The sequence below is a fragment of the Dermochelys coriacea genome, chromosome 10 (genome assembly GCF_009764565.3).
Source record: "Dermochelys coriacea isolate rDerCor1 chromosome 10, rDerCor1.pri.v4, whole genome shotgun sequence".
Lineage (NCBI taxonomy): Eukaryota > Metazoa > Chordata > Testudines > Dermochelyidae > Dermochelys > Dermochelys coriacea.
Window position 1 is genome coordinate 15,941,745 of NC_050077.1, and position 22,086 is coordinate 15,963,830.

Consider the following 22,086-nt stretch of genomic DNA (forward strand, 5'->3'; position numbering starts at 1 on the left):
CTTCGCCCTATTGAGATCCACCTGGTTGCATCAGTCACTCATTCTGACCAGTGGGATGAGGGTAAAGGAGCTGGGAGGGGAGGGGGTTCTAGTTGGACCAATAGCTTGTGCTTTGGTGTGAGGGACTTGTCCACGGCCCAATGGAGGGCAGGCAGCTTCTGGGCCGGTGCCTGCGGCGGTGGCAGCGTAGTGTGATTGACTCAGTCAGCCAGGGTCGGGGGTAGGCGCGGGGCTGCTGTGGTGCCGCGATGCCCATGTACAAGGTGAGGCCCTTTCACGGGGCGGTGCGGGCCGAGCGGCTCCCCACCTGCATGTACCGGCTGCAGAACCTGCACGGCGGCCCGGCGGCCGCTGCGCCACTGCACCAGGTAGGAGCCGAGCGAGAGGAGGGCTCCTGAGGAGCGCGGCCGCCGCGCGCGGGCGGAATGGAGGCCTGCTTGGGGGGGGGGGGCTGGCTCGGCTGGGAGCGGCGGGGGTTGGGCTTCTTCTAGGCCGGGGCGCGTGGCAGCCATGGCGACTGCCTCTCCCTGCGCCGAGAGGGAGCGGTCCCTCGTCCTGTCCCGGTGAGGCCGGCCCGCTTCCTCCCGGGAAGGGTCTAAGCGCCCCTTGGAGCTGGGCCCTGTGGACTCTTCCCCGCAGGGAGGGACCCGTCTCCGTTGGGTGGAGGGGCGGGGGGGGGGGTGAGAATCCAGACAGCCCGCGGAACCCCCAAGCCCTGGGGGGGGGAGGGGGGTCTCCTCAGTTTTTGCACTGGGGGAAGCCAACCATTGCTTTGTGTGGCCACTTCCGGGAAACCTTCGTCTGGCGGAGCTCTGTCCCGGCCTGCCCGGCTGCGTGCTCTGCAGCGTCTTGATAACGCTGGGCCTCCTTTGTCAGCAGTGAAGTTTGCCTGCCCGTAGTGGCGTGGGGTCTGCCTGTGTGAACGCTGAATGTTGTGGGACCTGTACTCTCAAAGCCCTCTGCGGATCGTACTAGTCTCTGTTTTACTAGGGGGGAAACTGAGAGAAGAAGGTAAAACGTCTTTCTTGGGGCCATAGAGAGCCATAGGCAAAGCCTTCGGCGTTCCCTGGACTCCATCTCTCTTTGTGGAAGGGTGTTTCAGAGTCTGTTTTATTTTTTTGAAATTAAGATGTTGTGTCTTGCCTTTATGGCTGTGAACCATAGAACGTGAATCAAGTGTAAAGTGATAGTATTGTTGTCCTGAGTTTGCTACCAGTCTGCAACAATATGTCTGAGAGATGTTAATTCCCTATGCATCTCAATGGATTATCTGCTCAAAACCTAAATATGGCAGTACAAATGTCAACATTGTCAACTATTTGCTGATTATTTTAGCAGACATCAATTTTACATTCTTTACGCACAGTCTCAAACCAGTTTGCCTACCTGGGTGCCAAATGTTCCACCTCTTCCTTTCCAGTTGCCTGACCCTTCTGTTTCCCTGACATCTACAAAGCAGTTATGAATTGTCAGTACAAAAATCTGTGGCATAGCAAAAATGGGACAGTGTAAAATAAACATAGTAGTCTGTAGATTAAATATTTTGATAGTCAAACCTGGGGAGTCATGGGTGGGATGTGTGCAAAGGACCAGATAGTTCATGAGGGAATATTTCAGTGTTCTGCAAAGCAGAAAAAGTTGGAGAATTATTAGTCTATTTACTGTACCTCACCCTCTCTATTTACATGTCCTCTACAGAAATGCAGTGTTACTACACATACTTGAAATAGCTATTTTTATGAAAATCAGATTTAATTGTTAGATTTGGTATCCACTTGCATTAAAATACCAACAGGTGTGAATTAAAATCAATGTGGGTGTTTTGGTGAAAGGATATACAGACCAGCCCATACAATGTATTTCATACTGTTCTTGGTGAAACCTCACTTTTAGTACTAATAGTAGCTTTTTCTTTCCTCATACTTAGAAGAATTAAGGGCCACACCTTAGATAACACACAAGGATATACATTAGGTGTTTGCCTTTAGCACCAAAGTACTTTCATTATGCACTGTATAGGCTGCCTGTTGCCATTTGGCATTTTTTAACCAATAATCTGGATTAAAAATTAACATGAAACAATCTTGCATATCTTGCCTGGTAATAACTAAAACTTTTACTGCCACTTTTTTTAAGGATCTTCAAAATACTTCACAAAGATAGGTATTATCCAGCTACCATGGATGGATAAAATAGTTTGCTCGGGTTTGTATAACAGTTCTGGGAAGAACCAGATCTGACTTCAAGCCTTATGTTTGAGCAGTAGAACTCACTTTTATTTAAAGCTTTTTGATATTGCAACATCAGCATGAGTTTCATCACTATGAAAGTCACTGGTTGAAGTAAGTGGCTGGCAAGTCATTCTTGGTTCTTTAGGCTTCTGTATTCATGAAGTCCTTAAACTCTTCAGGGTTTAATTTTTAATTCTTATATGTAGGTTTTCAGTTTTTATCTGGTTTTGATTAGGTCTTGGAATCACTGTTCTGTAGATGGAGCTGTAACATGTGGATCAAAAATCGTTTAATAAACGACTTAAGATATTTTAACCAATAGGATTTCAGTAAACCCCTTCCGTTGAAGTGAGCTGTAGCTCACAAAAGCTTATGCTCAAATAAATTTGTTAGTCTCTAAGGTGCCACAAGTACTCCTTTTCATTTAAATAAGGAGCATATTTACAATTCATTTTGCAGTCATCTGTTCACATAAAGTCAGTGGAAGTGACATGGGTTACTAATAAGTTTAAGAATTTCCTTTAGGATATTTTTAAAACTTCTCCATAGTGTGTTAAAATGAAAGGTTTGATGTGACTAGTGTCAAAATAAATTCCTATGAGACTTGTGCACAGTTCGTTCAATGATGTACCTTAATTGTATTGAAGTATTGGATTTGAGTGAAAATGTAATTTAATCTAATCCTTTCCCTCTAGGAAGAGGTTGACCCATCACTTCTAGCACTTGAATCCCGCCAAGAAGAGATCTTAAAACGCTTGTATGAACTTAAAACTGCTGTCGATGGGCTCTCAAAAATGATACAGACACCAGATGCCGACTTTGATGTAACAAATATAATCCAAGCTGATGAATATGCTCCTTTGACTGCAAACACAGCAGACCTAGATTCAATGCTTGGGAAGGCAAGTCCAGACTGGTATATCATCAATATACATGTCCAGTGAAAGAATTACCTTTCGTGCAGAGGTCTCTGTGATCAGTAATTTGCTTTGCATCCAGATTTGAATAAGAAGGGTAAAAAACTGCAGGCTAAGTAAAATTTGGGATACTCAAAACTGATATGTACAAAGACCTACTACTGCTCTTTAAAATAACATCTGTTCAGTTTGGGTTATTTGAAACCTCCGGATCACAGAACTCTAAGCTGGAGTAGTTGATCTTGAAATTATGGCCATGGTACTAAATCTTAGTTCTGCGGAAGTTAATGGACTCTTTACCTTGGACTTCAGCGAGAACCAGGTTTTGACTCATAATGAGCACTGTGTTTTTAATTTTAGAAATATTACTCCTGGGGAAAGAAGTCGCTTAAGCAGATATTGTAAATGTTAAAAAATAAATGGAATGCTATAAGGTTTACGATTTACAACTACATGGCCTGATAAATTTCTTGTTCCACACCAAAATGTACTTATTGAATGTCTCTGCAGTGCAATGAGTTGTTACACATTAATGTCTGCTAAATATTATTTACTTTTGATGCAGGATTATGGTGCTCTGAAAGATATTGTGATCAATGCAAACCCTTCTCAACCTCCATTGTCACTGTTAGTACTGCACAGTCTGCTGTGTGAGCATTATAAGATTTTATCAGCTATTCATACACACTCATCAGTGAAATGTGTGCCAGAAAACCTCTTGAAATGCTTCGGTGAGCAGACTAGGAAACAATCACGTCACGAGTACCAGCTGGGCTTCACTCTCATTTGGAAGAATGGTAAGAACAGCATCTGATTTTACAGAAGGGGAGTGTTGGCTTGCAAATGGTTAAATAGGTCTAATTTCAGGCACTTGCTTCAGATGAACATAGCATTTAAAGGGTCTTTCAATTTGAAAAATCACACTTCCATGTGAATTTTGTACCTACTATTGCTACAAGTAATTCCTAGGGTTACTAAAAAAGAAATATCAGAGCCTTTTTTCTGTGTTTCCTTTTGACAACAGTTTGTGTACACTCAAATGTGTCTTGTTCAGGTGTATCCCTCATCTGCTGCTCTGGAAGGAGCTTCCACGAGCATGCTCTTCCTCAGCTAGGAAAGAAATGTAGGGGTGCCAACCCTCCTGGTTTTGCCAGGAGTCTCCTGGAATCACGCTCTATGTCCAGAGGCTACTTCAGCCAAACTGGAAGATTTTGGGCACTAACAGTCTGGCACAGCAGCAGGGCTAATGCAGGCTCCCTACCTGCCCTGGCTCTGCACTGCTCCAGGAAGTGGCTGGCACCATTCCTGCGCCCCTGGGGTTGGGGGAGTGCAGGGGGTCTCTGGGTGCTGTCCCCGCCCCAAGTGCTGACTCCACAGCTCCCACTGGCCAGGAACTGTGGCCAATGGGAGCTGTAGGGACGCTGCTTGCAGGCAGTTGTGTGCGGAGACCCACTGCTAAAAGGATGTGCTGGTCACTTTTGGGAGCCGCCCGAGGTAAGCTCTGATCTCTTCCTGCACCCCAGTCCCCTGCCCCAGCCAAGAGCCTGCACCCAAACTTCCTCCCAGAGCCTGACCCCACACCCGCTCCCTCACCCAAACTCCATAGGTGCTGGAACTAGTAGTGCTGGGGGTCCTGCTGCACCCCTTGGCTTGAAGTAGTTTCCATTATGTACAGGGTTTAGTTTGGTTCAATGATTCTCAACACCCCCACTATGCAAATTGTTTCAGCAGACCTGCCAAACTCCCTCCCAGAGCCTGACCCCACACCTCCTCCTGCATCCTAACTCCCTCCTAAAGCCCAGACTACCTCCCACACCCTAGCACCCCCTTGCCTAGCCTGGTGAAAGTGAGTGAGGGTGGGGGAGAGCCAGGGAGGGAGGGGAGGATGGAGTGAATGGGGGTGAGGGCTCAGAGAAGGGGCAGGACGGGGTGGGGCAAGGGAATTTGGGTTTTTGTGATTAGACGGTTGGCAACCCTATATACCAGTAACAGCAGCAACAGAGATGAAACAGCAGAGGCAGGTGTGTACACACAGAAAAGTGAGGAAGGAGTAGGCTTGAGTTGAGTGCTGCTCTTGAGCATGCATGAAAGACCCTTTAATAGAGCAGGTGAGTAGAATTTTTTTTTGTTTAAAGAGTGATTGAGCTCATAAAACGCATTTTGCCCTCACTGTTACTTGAGCTTATCCATTGATGGACTAGTCAAAGGAAATGAATTCCACCATTTGGAGCCTCAATATGTGGTCTGCCACTGGCTACGTAGAGCTAAAGTTAGCTTCTAACAGCAGGTATTTGCCCCACTCCTGTTAGGGTCAACAAGGAATCTCTCAAGTGGGTCCTAGACTATCCTAAATAAGATGACAACAGGTGTAATTGCATCTGCAAGTGAACAGGGAGCTATCCAGAATGAGCACAGGTTCTGTTCATCTTAACCCATGCCTCTCAGCTGTTTCTGCTCTAGCTGGAGGATTCCTGAAGTAGTGCATATTGCAGTTATCAAATCTGGGAGTAAAGTTGTATGGGATAGGAATCCAGAAGAAATTAATCGAAGAGAAGCTAAAGACTGCAAGCCTTATTAGTGACATTATTTTATACCTTCAATAAATGAGGCATAAAAGCCTACTCCTCTTCCACCACGAACTTCCATTTTAGCCAGGCTGAGTTGGAGCTAGCTCCCTTTCCGTTCATATTCTTATCAATTTTACAAAAAGTTATTAAACTAATTTAATATTTTCTTGTTATTCTGAAAGTCTTTTTTGTAGTGAACTGCGTTCTCATTTGATGATTCTCTAAATAAGGTTAAGGGTCAAACCCTACTGCAATAGTAGCATTATCCAGTTAGGGAGATGTGAAACAATGACGGAAAGTAAACTTATTTCATACTACACAGAAACTATATTAAAAACATTATTAACATTGCAAAGTCAAGCCCTTAAACGTTAGGAACTTTGCATCGGCAGCCTTAATTTGGCCCCTTTGTGTGTATGCATTTGATGGTCTTTAATTGCATAATCACATCCTACTTTTTCACAGGACCCCTGCCTCATTTAGTGCACAGGACCTGCTGTGGGGATGAGTCAGGGGTGTGCAGTGGAGACTTGTCAGTAGAACCCCTGCCTCATTTGTTGCAGAGGTAGGAAGGTGTATAGCGAATGAGTTGGGATTGCAGGAAGAGGAAGGACGGTCTCATGGTTATGGCAGTTGAGTGCTGCCTTTGGAGTCTATCCAAACATTTCATAGGTTATTAATTTTGTGTTTCTCATTTTCTGGGTGCCTGTCTTAAGTCCTTGGGTTCTGATTTGTAGAAGTGCTAAGCACTCAGATGCAACTGAAATCAGTGGCAGCTATTTTGAATATATAAAAGTGCTACAGGTCCTAGGCATCTCAAATTGGGACCTGAAATTAGTGGATACTAATTATCTTAATCTCTTGTCCTTAGTTTCTCCATCTGTAAACTACATCCTGGGTCACAGGGTTGTTAAGTTTCAGAGTAGCAGCCGTGTTAGTCTGTAGCCGCAAAAAGAACAGGAGTACTTGTGGCACCTTAGAGACTAACAAATTTATCAGAGCGTAAGCTTTCTTGGGCTACAGCCCACTTGGTTGGATGCATAGAATGGAACATATAGTAAGATATATAGATATATACACACATACAGAGAAGGTAGAAGTTGTTATACAAACTGTAAGAGGCTAATTAGTAAAGATGAGTTATTATCAGCAGGAGAAAAAAACTTTTGTAGTGATAATCAAGATGGCCTATTTAGACATTTGACAAGAAGGTGTGAGGATACTTAACGTAGGGAAATAGATTCAATATGTGTAATGACCCAGCCACGCCCAGTCTCTATTCAAAGCCAAATTAATGGTATCTAGTTTGCATATTAATTCAAGCTCAGCAGTTTCTCGTTGGAGTCTGTTTTTGAAGCTTTTCTGTTGCAAAATTGCCACCCTTAAGTCTTTTACTGAGTGGCCAGAGAGGTTAAAATGTTCTACCAATTTTTGAATGTTATGATTCCTGATGTCAGAAAACAACATCCTGGCCCCGATGGATGTAGAAGCCCTCTACACCAACATTCCACACAAAGATGGACTACAAGCCGTCAGGAACAGTATCCCCGATAATGTCACAGCAAACCTGGTGGCTGACTTTTGTGACTTTGTCCTCACCCACAACTATTGCACATTTGGGGACAATATATACCTTCAAGTCAGCGACACTGCGATAGGTACCTGCATGGCCCCATGGTATACTAACATTTTTATGGCTGACTTAAAGCAACATTTCCTTAGCTCTCATCCCCTAAGTCATCCATAAAAATGTTAGCATACCGTGGGGCCATGCAGGTACCCATCGCAGTACTGCTTGACTTGAGTGGCTGGGTTATTACACATATTGAATCCATTTCCCTATGTTAAGTATCCACACACCTTCTTGTCAACTGTCTAAATGGGCCATCTTGATTATCACTACAAAAGATTTTTTTCTCCTGCTGATAATAGTTAATCTTAACTAATTAGCCTCTTACAGTTTGTATAGCAACTTTCACCTTCTCTGTATGTGTGTATATATCTATATCCATCTTCTTACTATATGTTCCATTCTATGAATCCGATGAAGTGGGCTGTAGGCCACGAAAGCTTATGCTCTAATAAATTTGTTAGTTTCTAAGGTACCACAAGGTTGTTAAGATAAATTGATTATTTGGGAAGGCACTCCACTATTATAGTGGTAAGCACCATGGGAAAGCTCATAAGGAAATTAATCATTCTTTTTTTAAAAACAGTTCTTGAGTAGCATGCAGTAAGGCAGGCATGGGGCCATGCATTGAGCAATAAGAAAGCAATATTGAAGAGCTGCTCAGAGTACTAAACGAAGCCGGGATCCTGTGGGGAAAAGTGTGATTATATAATTAAAGATTACCATAATATATATGTACAAGTGGGCTGAATTAAGGTTGCAGTATTCAAAAAGCAAGAAAGGGATACACAAATAACCCGACAACAAATTCTGTTGGATAGCATCATCTTGAATCCATGCATTATTCATCAGTAGAGCCGGAACCCTCACATCTGCCTGACAGACCTCTGCCCCTGGAGTTTATGGAGTAACTGATAGAAGTAGTAAGTATTCTCTGTGTACCAGCCTGAGAGTGGGATGGGACACTTTGTCTGAGAGCTTCAAATATTTGTTTACATTCAAGCATGCTGGATTTCATTCCAGGCTCTGTGGAGTGGAGTCTAGTGGGCAAAAAGACTCCTCTGCCCCTTTCCTAGCCATTGGCATTCTTCATTGGAATCAACCAACCGTCACCTCCACGTTGCCTAAGCCCAACGAATCATGGAGAACACGAGAGAGAGTTAGGTACCTGCTCTTAGGCTGTTTCCTGGACCTAGCACAGTACAGAATTCACTACAGGGAAAGTTCTGCTCAGCCTCAAACTGCAGCATGCCTACTGAGAACAGAATCTTCAAGGAATTTAGCTGTTAAAATTTAAGTCCCTACTGAGCATGTGGAAAGTGACTTTTCAAAGGCTTAGAACTTGGCCAAATTTGGATGTATTATCACAGCAAAAGCCCTCCTCTTTCCCAAACTTCAGGGCCCTGCTCCATAGTATTGGGCAGTGGAGGAAGGAGGTAGTGCTAGAACTTCTTCCTGAAAAGGTAGGCTGAACTTAACAGAAGCAAAAGGTATTTTTTTCTAGACTCATTCTTGGAAACAGCTGAAATTAAAAAAAAAAACAAAAAAAAAAACCTTGAGACTGAGACAGACACCTAGAAACTTCAACCCAACAGGGCAAGTTATAAATAACTGAAAACAGGATCTTCTAGGGAAGACTTTAAATAAGCAGCACTAGCAACCCTGCCTCTACTACTAATGAACCGTCTCCCTGTATGTAATGTAAACATTTGTGATGCCAAGTGTTCTTATTTTTGTCTTAATTTCAGTTCCCAAGCCCCAGATGAAGTTCAGCATTCAAGCCATGTGTCCCATTGAAGGAGAAGGAAATATTGCTAGATTTTTGTTTTCCTTATTTGGCCAGAAGCATAATGCAGTCACTTCAACTCTGATAGACAGTTGGGTGGATACAGCCATCTTCCAGCTGAAGGAAGGTAGCAATAAAGAAAAAGCAGCAGTCTTGCGCTCCATGAACACCACCCTTGGCAAAACATCCTGGCTGGGGGGAAATGAACTGACTGTAGCAGACATTGTGGCGTGGTGTGCACTTCAGCAGACAAGTAGCTCTAATGCTGTTCCAGCCAATGTACAGAAATGGATGAAGTCTTGTGAGAATTTGGCACCTTTCAACAGTGCCCTTAAACTATTAAAATGAGTATACACTCTTCAGAGGGGTATTCTGTAGTTTTATTCCACCTCATGCCTGCTGTGAAAGTCTCCTCTAAAATGTATTTTAGTGAGATTGTTTTTTGAAGTCTTTTATCAATTGTAAAATCTTATACCAATAAAGATATCACAGTTGCCTTTTGCTTGTAATCTTATTTGTATGAGATTAAAATAAACACAGTAGCCTTTGGTGCCACAGCTGTATGTTAGACTAGTGGTTGTAAGGGTTGAGGGCATGTTTTGACCCCAAGCTATCCCACACAGGGATCCAGGAGGAAGCTTAGAGCTAAAATGCTAGATGTAAACATTAGGCGCTCCCCTGCACTGGCAATGGGGGAGAGGTGTGTGATCAGAGGCCTCTAAAAAAAACAGCTCCAGCCTCACAGGGCCTATGGGGGGGCAGGGGCCAGAATGGACAGTAACCCAGCTAGGGGGCAAGGGTACGGTGGGGGGCTGCTACTTAAGGGAGAATGCCAATAACTAAGGCTACATTTTAGTCATGAGTATTTTTAGTAAAAGTCATGGACAGGTCAGAGGCCTGTGACCTCTCAATGACTTTTACTATATACTCCTAACTAAAACTTGGGCATAGCTCAGCTTTGTGCCAGTGTGGCCAAATCCATGTCAGTGGTAATTGACCTGGCACAGAGGGTCACAGTGCCACTCAAACTTTGGCCCGGTTAGCTCCCCACATCATGATGGAGGCATGGTTAGACCAAGCCTGAGTAGGGCTGTGACCCCTTACACCAGGTTGCAGTGCCCAGGCATCCCCACAACCCAGTGAAACATTTTAGCAAGCTAATTTTGGAGTGTTTTGTTCAGAATTCCTTCTACCTATTACATAGACAAATGTACTTAACATTTACATCTTATAAAGAAGCATGACATGTAATTATAAGTTTCAGAGTAGCAGCCATGTTAGTCTGTATTCGCAAAAAGAAAAGGAGTACTAGTGGCACCTTAGAGACTAACAAATTTATTTGAGCATAAGCTTTCATGAGCTACAGCACACTTCATCGGATGCATTCAGTGAAAAATACAGTGGGGAGATTTATATACATAGAGAACATGAAACCTATGATGGTGTCCCCTGAATAGATATGTGGACACAGCTGGCAACGGGCTTCGTTGCAAGGATAGATTCCTGGGTTAGGGGTTGTGTTGTGTGGTTGCTGGTGAGTATTTGCTTCAGGTTGGGGGGCTGTCTGTAAGCAAGGACTGGCCTGTCTCCCAAGATCTGTGAGTGATGGGTCGTCCTTCAGGATAGGTTGTAGATCCTTGATGATGCGTTGGAGAGGTTTTAGTTGGGGGCTGAAGGTGATGGCTAGTGGCGTTCTGTTGTTTTCTTTGTTGGGCCTGTCCTGTAGTAGGTGACTTCTGAGTACTCTTCTGGCTCTGTCAATCTATACTAGAAGTGACCTTACAGTAACAAGTGAAATGACACAGAAACCACATATGACAGGGCATAACTAAATTATACCTGAAAGAAAAATACCATTAAAGTACAGACACAGGACAGCTATTTTGAAATTTATATAAAAAACTTTACATAATTGTATAGGTTATTCTGAGCTACTCATGTATATACAGTCTGACTGATGCTCTACTTAAACTGGAGAACCAAGCCTCTTGTGCTCATCTTCTATCTCTCTTTCTCTTGAAAACAAGTTTATTTTCTCCTTAAGCTTTTCAATTTCTTCCTCTTGCTGCATCACCTTCTGCTGTAGACTACAAATAACCTGAAAGCAAAAGTCAGTTTAAGAAAAGTCATATATTGGAAAAGTCCCTCTTATATTTGCTTGCCATTAGCTAATATACCAAGCCAACTAAATGTTTCCCCCCTTGAAAATTTAACTTACTCTACAAACAGAAGAAATGCAAGTTTCACTGATGATAGGGATGCCAGTAGCAGACATTTGTTAGCTACAGCACTAGGGGATGGATTTTTCTTTCTGCTGCAATACCAAGTGGCTTATGTTTTGCAGTAGTGTCTAAATGTTTCCTGTCACGTGCCACCCGCTCCCTGTATGGAATCTGTCTACATTCCCCCTCCCATTACTGTACAGCTGGCATAGGAGCTGGAGCTGGTGCTGCTGCACCCCCAGCTTGAAGTGGTTTCCATTATATACAAGGTTTACAGTTTGGTTTAATAGCTCTCAGCACACTCACTATACAAATTGTTCCAGCACCCCTGACAATTGGCAGAGCTGGGTGCTGAACTGGGCATGGGGGAGGAGCTAGAGTAGGGGTGAGTGGTGAGTGGTAGGGGAGAGTGGGGAAAACAGCGCACAGTTTGGGGACCACTGTTTTATAGGGAGATGACTGAAATGTTCTGGGGCTTCTGAGGTTAGAGCACAGCCCTTGAACCAGCATAGTAGTGACTCAAAAGATCAAAATTCTAAAGTGGTAAGTTTCAGAGTAGTAGCCGTGTTAGTCTGTATTCGCAAAAAGAAAAGGAGTACTTGTGGCACCTTAAAGAAATTTAAACCTTAAACAAACCTTAAACACCTTAAACAAATTTATTTGCGCACAAGCTTTGCATCCGATGAAGTGAGCTGTAGCTCACGAAAGCTTATGCTCAAATAAATTTGTTAGTCTCTAAGGTGCCACACGTACTCCTTTTCTTAAAGTGGTAAGGGATCTCCTGATGGGCTTTGTGGTAGAAGCACAACAGTGAGAATCCTGAAAAATTATGTCTTGGCGAAACAGATAAAACTAACAAAACCTTGTATATGTTAACTTATTTTCATTGTTGCGTGTTAATTTGTAAAACTTTATATTTCGAAACCAGTCAAGATTAGAAACACTGGTGCAACAGCCCACTCTCATGCAGTGGTCCTAAGCACAGTAATCAGAAAAGCACTACATTTGTTCCATCATTCAAACCATCCTCTAAGTTGTAAAAATAGCAACAAAGGCATGCAAACAGGCAGAGGGAGAACAAAGCTCTGTCAGCACAATGCAATTTTTTATGTTCCTCTTGCATAAATGCATTTTTTCAGCTGTATGTTTTCTTTATCCTGCATTAAAATAACTTACATTTTCTGTAGTATGAAACAGTTCACTTTCAAGAAGCTGAGCAGCAGTTGGTCTCTGTGATGACATCTCACTGGTTAGCAACTTAACATACTTGGTTTGTACTGGCCATTTGCTGCTAAAAGAACTAGGAATATGGCCATTTCTTAAACTTGTCAAAATTTTGGTTCTTTCCATTTCTGTTCCAAATGGCTGAAAAAGTTCTAGAAGAATTACACCCACACTGTACATATCTGACTGGAAAAAAGTAAAAAGGTCTACAGTTATATTTATATTCAAAATAAAATTTTCAATGTTGTACACAGTTTCTAGGATACAAATTCAGTTGTTGAACACAGCATCCTAAAGGCTAACAGATTGGCACTTTGCTAAAGAAAGTCTTAGCATACACATTAACTACCTCATCACAGGAGGTGCACAACAAAAAGGCAGAACTGAAACCTATGTCACAGCCAGTAGTGAGGAAACTTTACTAGCTACAGTGTAACTGCCCAACAGGAGGCCTAGAGTTTTGTTCCTAGTCACTAACAAGCATTTCTTTAATAAAAAAAAAAAAAAGTATACATTTGTTTCATTACATTTAAGTCATTCATTTTTAATCTTTTCTTTTTAGAGAAATGTTGCTCTTAAAATTAAGCTCTGAAAAGACTCAAAGCCATATGATTTCTTGAAAAAGATGTATTTAAGGAGCAAAGACAAAGGTAATCATGATCTTAACCTAAAGAAAGTACATCAAAACAACAAACAGTGGGCAGACAGTACTTCACACCAAAGTATTTTTAAAACTCTATAGGAAAAAACAATTGTCGCTACCTTGAAATCATAGTGAGATCCTTGCAACTGTTCTGGTGAAGCATACAGACAAGTACCAACTCCTGAAGTATGTTTTAGTCCTACAAAAAAGAAACAGAATTTAAATTGCTTCAGTGTCTCCAGTTTCATTTATAAAAACTGATAATGATTTAAACATTAATCCTTTCAATAATGCATTGGTATTTTTTTAATTGAAAACCTAATGTGTTTTTTTAATTACCATTTATTTTCTCTGTTGTTAACCAGTGGTTTGGGTTTTCCTGTATAATATCTCTGCAAGCCAGTCCAAAATCTCCTATTTTCACATGGTGGTCTGATCCATGTAGAAAGACATTTCTGGGCTACAAAAATAGACTGCATCAATCTCTCATTTAAAAAAAAAATAAAATTTAAGTATTCTGAAGTAACGTTTCTTTATTTAAGTTCCACAAATTGTAATATTCCTTGTGGTCTTCAGGATGATAAAACCAGACACCACCTATAATAGTTAATTACTAATTATTTAACATTTGCATTAATGACCTAGTAAAAGAGAGCAAAAATGAAATTCACAGGTGTTGTTATATCAGATGATGATGCGAACATCAGTGGAGGCACACATGCAACACCAGAGGCTCTGAAGAGAAAAGAAACATAGGCAAAGAATAACAAAACAAGAATTAACATTGGAAAAAATACAAGCTTATAGACTTGGGGGGAAATAATATTAAACTGATCTTCAGCAGGAGGGGGAAACCTGACAAACAGATCTAGCATGATAGTGCACAGCAAATTTAGACCATTTAATGTATGATATGGCAGCAAACAAAAAAAAATGTGGACTCTCTATACTGAAGCATAACAGTCCCTCTTCTCCAAATGGCTCTAGTGACCACATCTCAATTCTGGGTAACTCATTATCAGAAATACACTGATAAATTGCAAAGAGTCTAGCAAAGAGCACAAGGGATTAGGAGGCAGAAAGTATTGATATATGAAGAAAGATTAAAATATCTTAATATGTTAAATTTAAATTTGGCTATATGACCATTAGGATAGAAAATGCTAAAAAAAAATTAAAATACCTATAAACTAAACCAAGAAAGGAGAATTATTTAGTGTGTTAGAAGAGTATCGTATGAAATTAAATAGAAAATTTAGGCTGCATACCAGAAAATGATCTCCACAGTGAAATGTATTAGGATGCAATACAATTCCCCAAAAGAGAAGTAAAAACCCTATTGCTTGATAAATGAACTGTACAGAATAATCCTGCCCTGGCTGGGGGTGAGGGGGTGAAGCCCTGAATGATTTAATGCATTGTCCATATTTAATATCTTGATAATTTTATAGCAACTCTAAAATGTTACACAAGCACTGAGGGAATGTTATATACTTAGAAATACATCACAATAATTATGTCCAACAAACATATGAAGCAAGATTCCAGACAAATATCAATTAGTATTCTGCTCGTAGTTGTAACTTTAAAACCAGACTTCAAATCTGTTCTAGAACCAGACATCTTTCAACATCACAAAGAGTGATACAGTTCCCATGGCAGAGTCCAAAATTCTGCCTTTCCTTTGGGCCATGTATTCTCACTACAAACTAAATTTATCTTACCATGGGTAACATAACCAAGGGAGCCAGCACAGCCACAACTGACTCTGATCCTTTCACTTACTCCCTTTCTTCCTGTAGGCGGAAGGGATTTAAGCCACTCCAAGCAAAACTATATGAAGCAATAATGAAAGATGACAGCACCAACATTAAAGCTTTACTAGCACACCAACCTGTCAATGAACCACTGATTGTTTGGGATAACTCTGCGTGCAGAAGAACACTGTCAATCCAGGTAACCATTTGACCTAAATTATCATTATTTTTAAATCCACAGAGTTAAGATGCTATTTAAAATTCACAAAATAAATTCCTCAACTAATTCATTAAAAGCATCAAAAGTTTAATATTAAAAAATGGGAGCTTCTAACTCTATATTTGACTGGTTAGATCCTACTGGGTGTTCAGCTCTTGATAACCAAGACTATTTATTTTGGGTCTAAAAATATGGATTTACGAGTGCCTGAAATTAGGCTCCTCTTTTTAAAAATTCCTGACCGAAACAAAGCCATCTGACATTCAGTTTTAATCCATAAAAAAACCCATTCATAAATATATGAGGCAGAATAAATCCCACAAGCTCCACAACCCCAGAAAGTAGTTTACTATGACCCAGTGATTTGACTCAATTGTATGGTCAAGTAATTAACAGACTAGCTACAAGACATCTGTGAAATTCAATACTATACCTTCTAAAAAAATGACTGATCATAAAAACAAAACATCTTAGGTTTGCTGGTAGAGACCCCACTTACAAATGGTAATTTTATCATTGTAACTGATTTGTGTCATATTTTTCAGAATTAAGAAATGTATTAAAAATGGTATTTCTAAGATATGTTAAGTTTTGGTGCCTGTCAAACTCAAGGGCTACTTGATAGTGTTCATCTAAACTAACAGCAGTGAAATTCAGAGTTAAAGCTGCCGCTCACTTCATCATTAATATTGTCGTAAGTATTGCAGAAGTCACCGACCAGCAGAAAGCTTACACATAGTACCTGTTTGCTCAAGCTCTCCGACACAGGCTGTATTCTGGCCCTCTTTTTTCCTCCCTGCTGCTGCAGTATAAGAAGCCAATTGAGTACTAAGACTGTGATAGAAGAAAATCAGCCAATACTCTCCTTTCCTTTCCTTCCCTTTTTCTTTAATTAATTTGTATTCTGCAATCCTACTGATTAAAATATTGTGAAGTATGAGTTTTAATTTAAAACCAGACAATCAACAAGAACATCTACACAAAAAACTCTCAATCTCAGCTGCTAGGAGGAAGGGTCAGGAAGCTCCGCCTTTCTCTCAACTTACTGGCTGCACCCACACTGCCAAGTGGTTCATTTCACTAACAAACCTCCCAGTTTGCCTGATGCACATGACCAGCCCAAAGCATAAATTAAGAGAAATCACTCCCAACAGCAAGGAAGCTGTGGTACAAAGTTCCCATATGAAAGGCCAGATGAAGATGGGAGAGACTGGACTAGGATGTCAGAAACCACATATGTGTAACCATACATATGTTGAACAGTGAAAAAAACCTCTTTTAAGCTTCCAAAAGTAAGAGGAATGGGTTAAAAATATGGGTGTAATACAGTATGGAATTAGTGATAACCATCAGTAGAGCTCCAGTGTTTCTAGGCTTACTAATCCTGTCCCCTTCCTTTTCATCATTTACCTAGCCACAGCTCTATCCTGAACAATCATTTAAGCCTGTACATACTGTACATGTCATTAGATAGTAGTGTGTATCCCTGTGCAGTAAGGCATCAACTCTCCAAAAAGATATGGGCATCATGAAAAAGATTGCTTAACTGTGTTATTTTCCCTCTAATTATGAACTGTTAGTACACAAGATTCCCAGTTAGCCAGTGTGTTTGTAACAGGATGTGCTGACTTAGGAGTTATCTCTGTCATTTATATTAGTTGAGCTCTAATTGAAAGACAGGCACTTGGCAGTGGTTAATTAACCGAGTAGGGGTACAGCCAAGGGGCTAACAGGATAGAAGTAATCCCAGCAGTTAGGCCTGTATAAGCACACAGGAAGGAAGTACAGGAGGAAGAGTTGGGAGCCTGAAGAAAGGCAGAAGTAGGCAGGACTAGCTGCTGCTACTGTACCCTTCCCTAGAAGCAAATGGAGCTGGTGACTCACTGTCAATATGAAATACAATAAAATACAGTGGTGGTGATGGAGACCTGGAGTGATTAAGGCCTGAGGGGACTCTCAGGGGACCACCCCAAGACAGTGTTTTATGCATTTTTACAATAAATTCCAATTAAACAGAAGTCAGCCATTTTCTATGGAATGTCTTCATTAGGAAGGGATGTCAGAACATACCAGATATGTACAGGAACACTGCACAAATGCACTACTATAGTCAGCCTGGAACTCATTAACTGTACTACCCATAAGAAATATATGAACTTTCCCATTCATATTAAAAATAGGGTATTATTTATGTAGCAATTTACCATCAAGCCAAATAAGTAAAAAAATTCTGCCCACGGAAAACTTAGTATCCGAGGATACAAGTGAATACAGTAGATAGAATTAATACAAAACTGGGGGGGGGGGCATTTCAAATGGTATGCATCAATCTAAGTGGCTTTTTAAGTGTTGCCAAATATGTTTTTGCCAATATTGATTGGAAGGTTGTCCCAAGCATATTGGGGAGCTTGAAAGAAAGCAAGAAGTCAGAAGCAAACACAGGGAACATTGTTGGGTGATGGTTTCTCTGCCTTCCTAAGAACACACAATCCTGTTATTTCAGTCTGTATCAGTAAGATATAGTGTACACTACCAAGAAAACTACAAGACTGTCAGAAAGAATTGGGGTGAAGACAACTACTATTAAGAACAAGAAAGGTGAATAGCTAAAATCCTTATTCGGGAAGACATGGACAGACACGGGATATTTCTTCTTTAATTACAATGTTGTTACAGTTATTGCTTTATAAGAAGAAAAGCAGAAGCGTAAGATGTAAGTTAATATACTCCTAAATCTGTAGGTAGCACAAACCCACATATAGCTCATGGAACCAGCTTGACTGAAATCCCAGGAAGGCAGTCTGTCTGACAATTTCAGGATGATATGTTTACCCCATCTGCTCACTAGACTCAGACAGATGCACATGCACAGCTTTATATCTAACACACACATACTAGGTGACCCAAATTTCTTGATTTTATCTTTTTCAAACAATGAATGATTAGAAATCTTAAAAGCCCAACTCTAGAAAAATAATCCTATTTCTAATATTCAATCCTTAACTATGGACACACTTGACTACGCTCTTTCAAGTAAATTAATATTAAAATTCAAATGTTCAACAGGCAGATAAATCAGAGTTCTTTTAAAAAAAATACAAGTAATTCTTAAGTATTATTTGCAACTAAATTCTGCAGAACATATTCTGCTATTGGTTTGATGCTTTAGTGGACCAAATTCTGCAATCTGAGATGTAGACAGCAAGTATGCCAACATTATTCAGGCAAATGTCTCCCTCTGCTCTCATTTATCAAGGGACTAAGGAAGACTGGTTACACCTAACCTTATCCAGCTAGCACGTGCTTATCACAAACTGTACTAGATAAACTAATTCACCTTCAAGCAAAGTCAGACTGTAGATTACAAAACTCAGAAATACGTTAACAAATACATATTTTTGGTTCCAAACAGGATCAGTCTATTCTTCCAATTCACTTAGCTGCCAAACACAGAAGAGAAAAGAGCTTGCGTTGTTTGCTGGAATCTGGTGCTGACCCAAAAATAAGGTAGGGCATTTGTAGTCACTCTCACATGGCACTCCATCAAGAATATGCACAATTGCATATTAAAGTGGAATATAATTTTACGGCTCCCTTAGTGATTAAGATCTTATATTTTTTACAGGTGTTGATGTGCAGGATTTTCCACGCTATGTGGCAAGATCTCTGGAGGTCATAATTTTGAATGTGGAGTTTTTTTATTTTTAGTTAATTTGATATATGCAGAAATACATAACTGAAGGGACATAGGGTAACATGGACAGTACACAAATTAGGGTAGAAAATGTGAATATGCTCACTATACGGCCAGTTACTGTGGCTACAAATAAATGAAGGAAGAAAACATATCTCAAACTGAAAACAAAGCGGGAAAGACAAAGGACTGGACAAAAATAGGTTAGTCCCAAATAATAAATAATGTAAAACAGAGTGGTTCCCAACCTTTTTTGATGTGCCACTCACAAAACAGCAAAGAATCATCCCATCCCACAATCTTTTGACCACAAAGGATTGTGGAATTTAGGTCATGAGTATGGTAGGAGTTTCTGCCTGCCTCCCCACATACTCCTCTTTATGCCTGCACTTTGCTCAGCTCTGGGGTAGCAAAGATCCTAGGTGCTGTGAAGTCTTCTCCCTTCCCAAGCTCCAGAGTTGAGCATAATTAAGGCAGGGAAGAGAGAAGCGGAGGAGCAACTCTGTGACTAGCTGCTGGGGTAAGTAGGGAGCTGTTCTGCCTGTCACCAACCCCAGCTACTGAGTTTTAGTGATCCAGAGATTTTGCTGTTCTCTCAAGTGATGGCATGGAACCCACTGCCAGGTCATGTCCTTCCAGTTTAGCAATGCTAGTCTAAACTGTTTTCGCTGTTTAAAATGTTTTACTTTGATATCTTTATGTAAGCCATTTGATGTTTACTGAAGTTAAGAGAATTAACTTATTACATTTTTATATTTTAGAGATAACAGAGGTTACACAGCACTTCATCTCCTACTACTACACTGGCCAAATATTTATATAACTGGGACAGACATCTTGACCAGACTTCAGAGAAACCTGGCAATTACACAGAGTAATGCAGAAGAATGTCTTCGTATCTTGTGTGAAAAGGGAGTTCAAACAGACCCTGAAATGGATAGTAACTACAAACACAGCTCCTTACATTTAGCCTTACACTCTGGAGCCTCTCGAGCTATATCTATTCTAATTGAGAATGGTGCCAACATAGATGACAGAGATGAGTTTGGCAAGACATTGCTTCACACTGCTGCAGAGCATTTGAACAAGGAGGTAACAGAAACTTTAATCACCTGTGGAGCAAACGTTAATTGTACTCTTCCAACTTATGGAAAAACTGCTCTTCAGCTTGCAGCATGTACTGCATCATCTAAAGCAGGCACAGTTTTAGCTGCCGATATAGATTGCATCCGTTTACTATTAATTAATGGAGCGAAAGTAAATACTCAAGATTGTGAAGGACGAGCAGCTATTCATGATGCCTGCTTGGGAGGGAGAAAAGAAATAGTTGATCTCCTCGTAGATTACCATGCAGATGTTAATATTTTAACAAGACAAGGGCAATCTCCCCTTTTTCTGTTTCTTCAACACAGGTCAAATCTAAGATGTATATCACTGTTAAATAAGTTGTTAAACCTCTCATACCCATTGAAGCTAACCAATAATCAAGGAGATCTACCCACTGGACTTCTGCTCCGAGAATTTCAAATACAAAAAGACTTTCTCATAAGATTATCACAAAACATGTCGTCTCTGCAAGACATCTGCAAAATCACTGTCAGAAGAATATATGGGGAAAAAAACAAACAATGCTTGAAAAAACAACTTCCCGTAACTGTGTGGAATTCTGTATACAACTATCAGGACTACTCACAACTTTGGTAAATAAATCTCATGACTTAAACAAACAGTCACAAAGATAAATGATTCTGGAAGATTTGATTAATGTGTGTGATATATGCAGTGACACACACCTACATGAGAAAGTGAATTGAGAAACTGCTGATCCTGAAACTGTGTGATGAAAAATTAAACATGAATCAGGGATGCATATTAATACTGTATGTGTGCTTTGAAGCAGCTCTTAACTTCTCTCAAATAATAATCCAGGGTTTTTTTTAAACACCTAATACTTTTCATGTGTAATCATGATTTTAAGTACAATATCTAGAAAGACAGCCAATTAACTTCCAAGAGAATGGGATGGGGAAATTACACATTCAGTCTATATCTTTATGTTTTCAGTTTAAGTAGGAAAAAACCAAGTAAGACATTCTACCAATTCTCATAATTAAAGCCAATTAGTCAACAATAATCTTATAACTATATCTATTGTCATCAATCAAGGTTACTCAGGAGGATGTAAGGACAAAAGTTCTAATTTGTTAGATTTTTTAAAAATTTGGCTCTCATTGTTCTTAATGGGAACAAAGTCAAGCTGCCCTCAGGGAAAACGGTGAACCCTTACGCGGTCTGGAGGCAGAGAGGTGTACTGTGAGAAGACGGTGTATAGAACCAGGGGCCATCTTGGTTAAGGGCAGCATGTGGCCTCAATGCCATTGAGAACAATAGCAGATAACCATTTTGAAAGAGAGCAATTTTTGGTGAGTTTCGCTGAAGACAATAATTTTTTTCCTTAACAAAGTCTGAAGGAAAATAAACAGAAAAAAAAAGACCATTAATACTAAAATGTAGTTTCAAAAGATACCCTTTGGATCAGGTCTAATTAAGATTCATCCGTCTGCTGGATAAATAAATCTGTGAGTTTGTCACGGAGGTCACAGACTCTGTGACTTTTCCGGGACTTCTGCAGAGGCCAACGCAGCTGGCCCAGGGGCTGCCTGAACTGCTCAGGTGGTCCCGTGGCCAACCCCACCGGCCATTGCTGGGGCAGGCTCGGGCCACCGCCCCCTCCCGCCCCAGCAGCAGCAGGAGTTTGGGTGTAGGAGGGAGCTCAGGGCTGGGGGTTGGGGCACGGGAGGGGGTGAGGACTATGGGCAGTGCTTACTTCAGGGGGCTCCGCAGAAGCAATGACATTCCTCAGCTCCTGGGCAGAGGCACAGCCAGGGGACTCTGTGCGCTGCCTCCATCTGCAGACACCAACCCCGAAGCTCCATTGGCCATGGTTCCTGACCAATGGGTGCTGAAGAGCTGGTGCTGGGGACAGAGGCAACGCACAGAGTTGCATGGCTGTACTTCCGCCTAGGAGCTGAGGGAGGGGGATGTCGCTGCTTCTGGGGAGGTGTGGAGACAGGTAGGGAGCCTGCAAGTCCCGCCAACACTCCCACAACATGCCCCAGATTTAGGGGTATATAGTACAAGTCATGGACAGGTCACAGACCATGAATGTTTGTTTACTGCCCATGACCTGTCCAT

At 41.1% G+C, this 22,086-nt stretch overlaps 3 protein-coding genes across 11 annotated transcripts in view; 2 read left to right on the plus strand and 1 right to left on the minus strand.

Moving 5' to 3' along the window:
- The first annotated feature begins 122 nt into the window (after positions 1-122).
- Positions 123-9,627, plus strand: AIMP2 (aminoacyl tRNA synthetase complex interacting multifunctional protein 2). Of its 3 annotated transcripts, none has more exons than XM_038420451.2 (4): positions 123-263; positions 2,927-3,133; positions 3,714-3,945; positions 9,094-9,627. In XM_038420451.2, exons 1-4 carry the CDS (start codon positions 249-251, stop codon positions 9,477-9,479), a joined length of 840 nt encoding a protein of 279 aa, XP_038276379.1. In that variant the 5' UTR covers positions 123-248; the 3' UTR covers positions 9,480-9,627. The 3 variants fall into 3 exon arrangements, with proteins under 3 accessions (XP_038276379.1, XP_038276378.1, XP_043349374.1); XM_038420450.2 differs by having other exon boundaries at positions 159-368; XM_043493439.1 differs by lacking the exon at positions 123-263 and adding an exon at positions 834-1,011.
- Positions 3,812-20,767, plus strand: ANKRD61 (ankyrin repeat domain 61). 3 transcript variants are annotated; one of them, XM_043493438.1, is made up of 4 exons: positions 3,812-3,945; positions 15,023-15,176; positions 18,610-18,704; positions 19,653-20,767. In XM_043493438.1, the coding sequence occupies exons 2-4, from the start codon at positions 15,069-15,071 to the stop codon at positions 20,593-20,595; spliced, it is 1,146 nt and encodes a 381-aa protein (XP_043349373.1). In that variant the 5' UTR covers positions 3,812-3,945; positions 15,023-15,068; the 3' UTR covers positions 20,596-20,767. The 3 variants fall into 3 exon arrangements, with proteins under 3 accessions (XP_043349373.1, XP_038275440.1, XP_038275439.1); XM_038419512.2 differs by lacking the exon at positions 3,812-3,945 and adding an exon at positions 12,763-13,227; XM_038419511.2 differs by lacking the exon at positions 3,812-3,945 and having other exon boundaries at positions 13,674-15,176.
- The window catches only part of EIF2AK1 (eukaryotic translation initiation factor 2 alpha kinase 1), a 37,893-nt gene continuing 26,815 nt past the window's right edge, over positions 11,009-22,086 (minus strand). For all 5 annotated transcript variants that reach the window (XM_038419507.2, XM_038419506.2, XM_038419504.2 and 2 more), the window contains 4 exons: positions 13,560-13,680; positions 13,340-13,419; positions 12,530-12,763; positions 11,009-11,229 (listed from right to left, as the gene is read on the minus strand). In XM_038419507.2, coding sequence (XP_038275435.1) covers positions 11,098-11,229; positions 12,530-12,763; positions 13,340-13,419; positions 13,560-13,680 — 567 coding nt within the window. In that variant the 3' untranslated portion in view covers positions 11,009-11,097. The remainder of the gene's footprint in view (positions 11,230-12,529; positions 12,764-13,339; positions 13,420-13,559; positions 13,681-22,086) is intronic.

Excerpts from the sequence above, each read along its gene's own strand:
- ANKRD61 (XM_038419511.2), top strand. The coding sequence starts at position 14,946 with ATGGGTAACATAACCAAGGGAGCCAGCACAGCCACAACTGACTCTGAT. Across the intron at positions 15,177-18,609 it reads GAAGAACACTGTCAATCCAG|GATCAGTCTATTCTTCCAAT; the intron begins GTAACCATTTGA and ends GGTTCCAAACAG. Across the intron at positions 18,705-19,652 it reads GGTGCTGACCCAAAAATAAG|AGATAACAGAGGTTACACAG; the intron begins GTAGGGCATTTG and ends TTTATATTTTAG.
- AIMP2 (XM_038420450.2), top strand. The coding sequence starts at position 249 with ATGCCCATGTACAAGGTGAGGCCCTTTCACGGGGCGGTGCGGGCCGAG. Across the intron at positions 369-2,926 it reads CCGCTGCGCCACTGCACCAG|GAAGAGGTTGACCCATCACT; the intron begins GTAGGAGCCGAG and ends CTTTCCCTCTAG. Across the intron at positions 3,134-3,713 it reads TAGATTCAATGCTTGGGAAG|GATTATGGTGCTCTGAAAGA; the intron begins GCAAGTCCAGAC and ends CTTTTGATGCAG.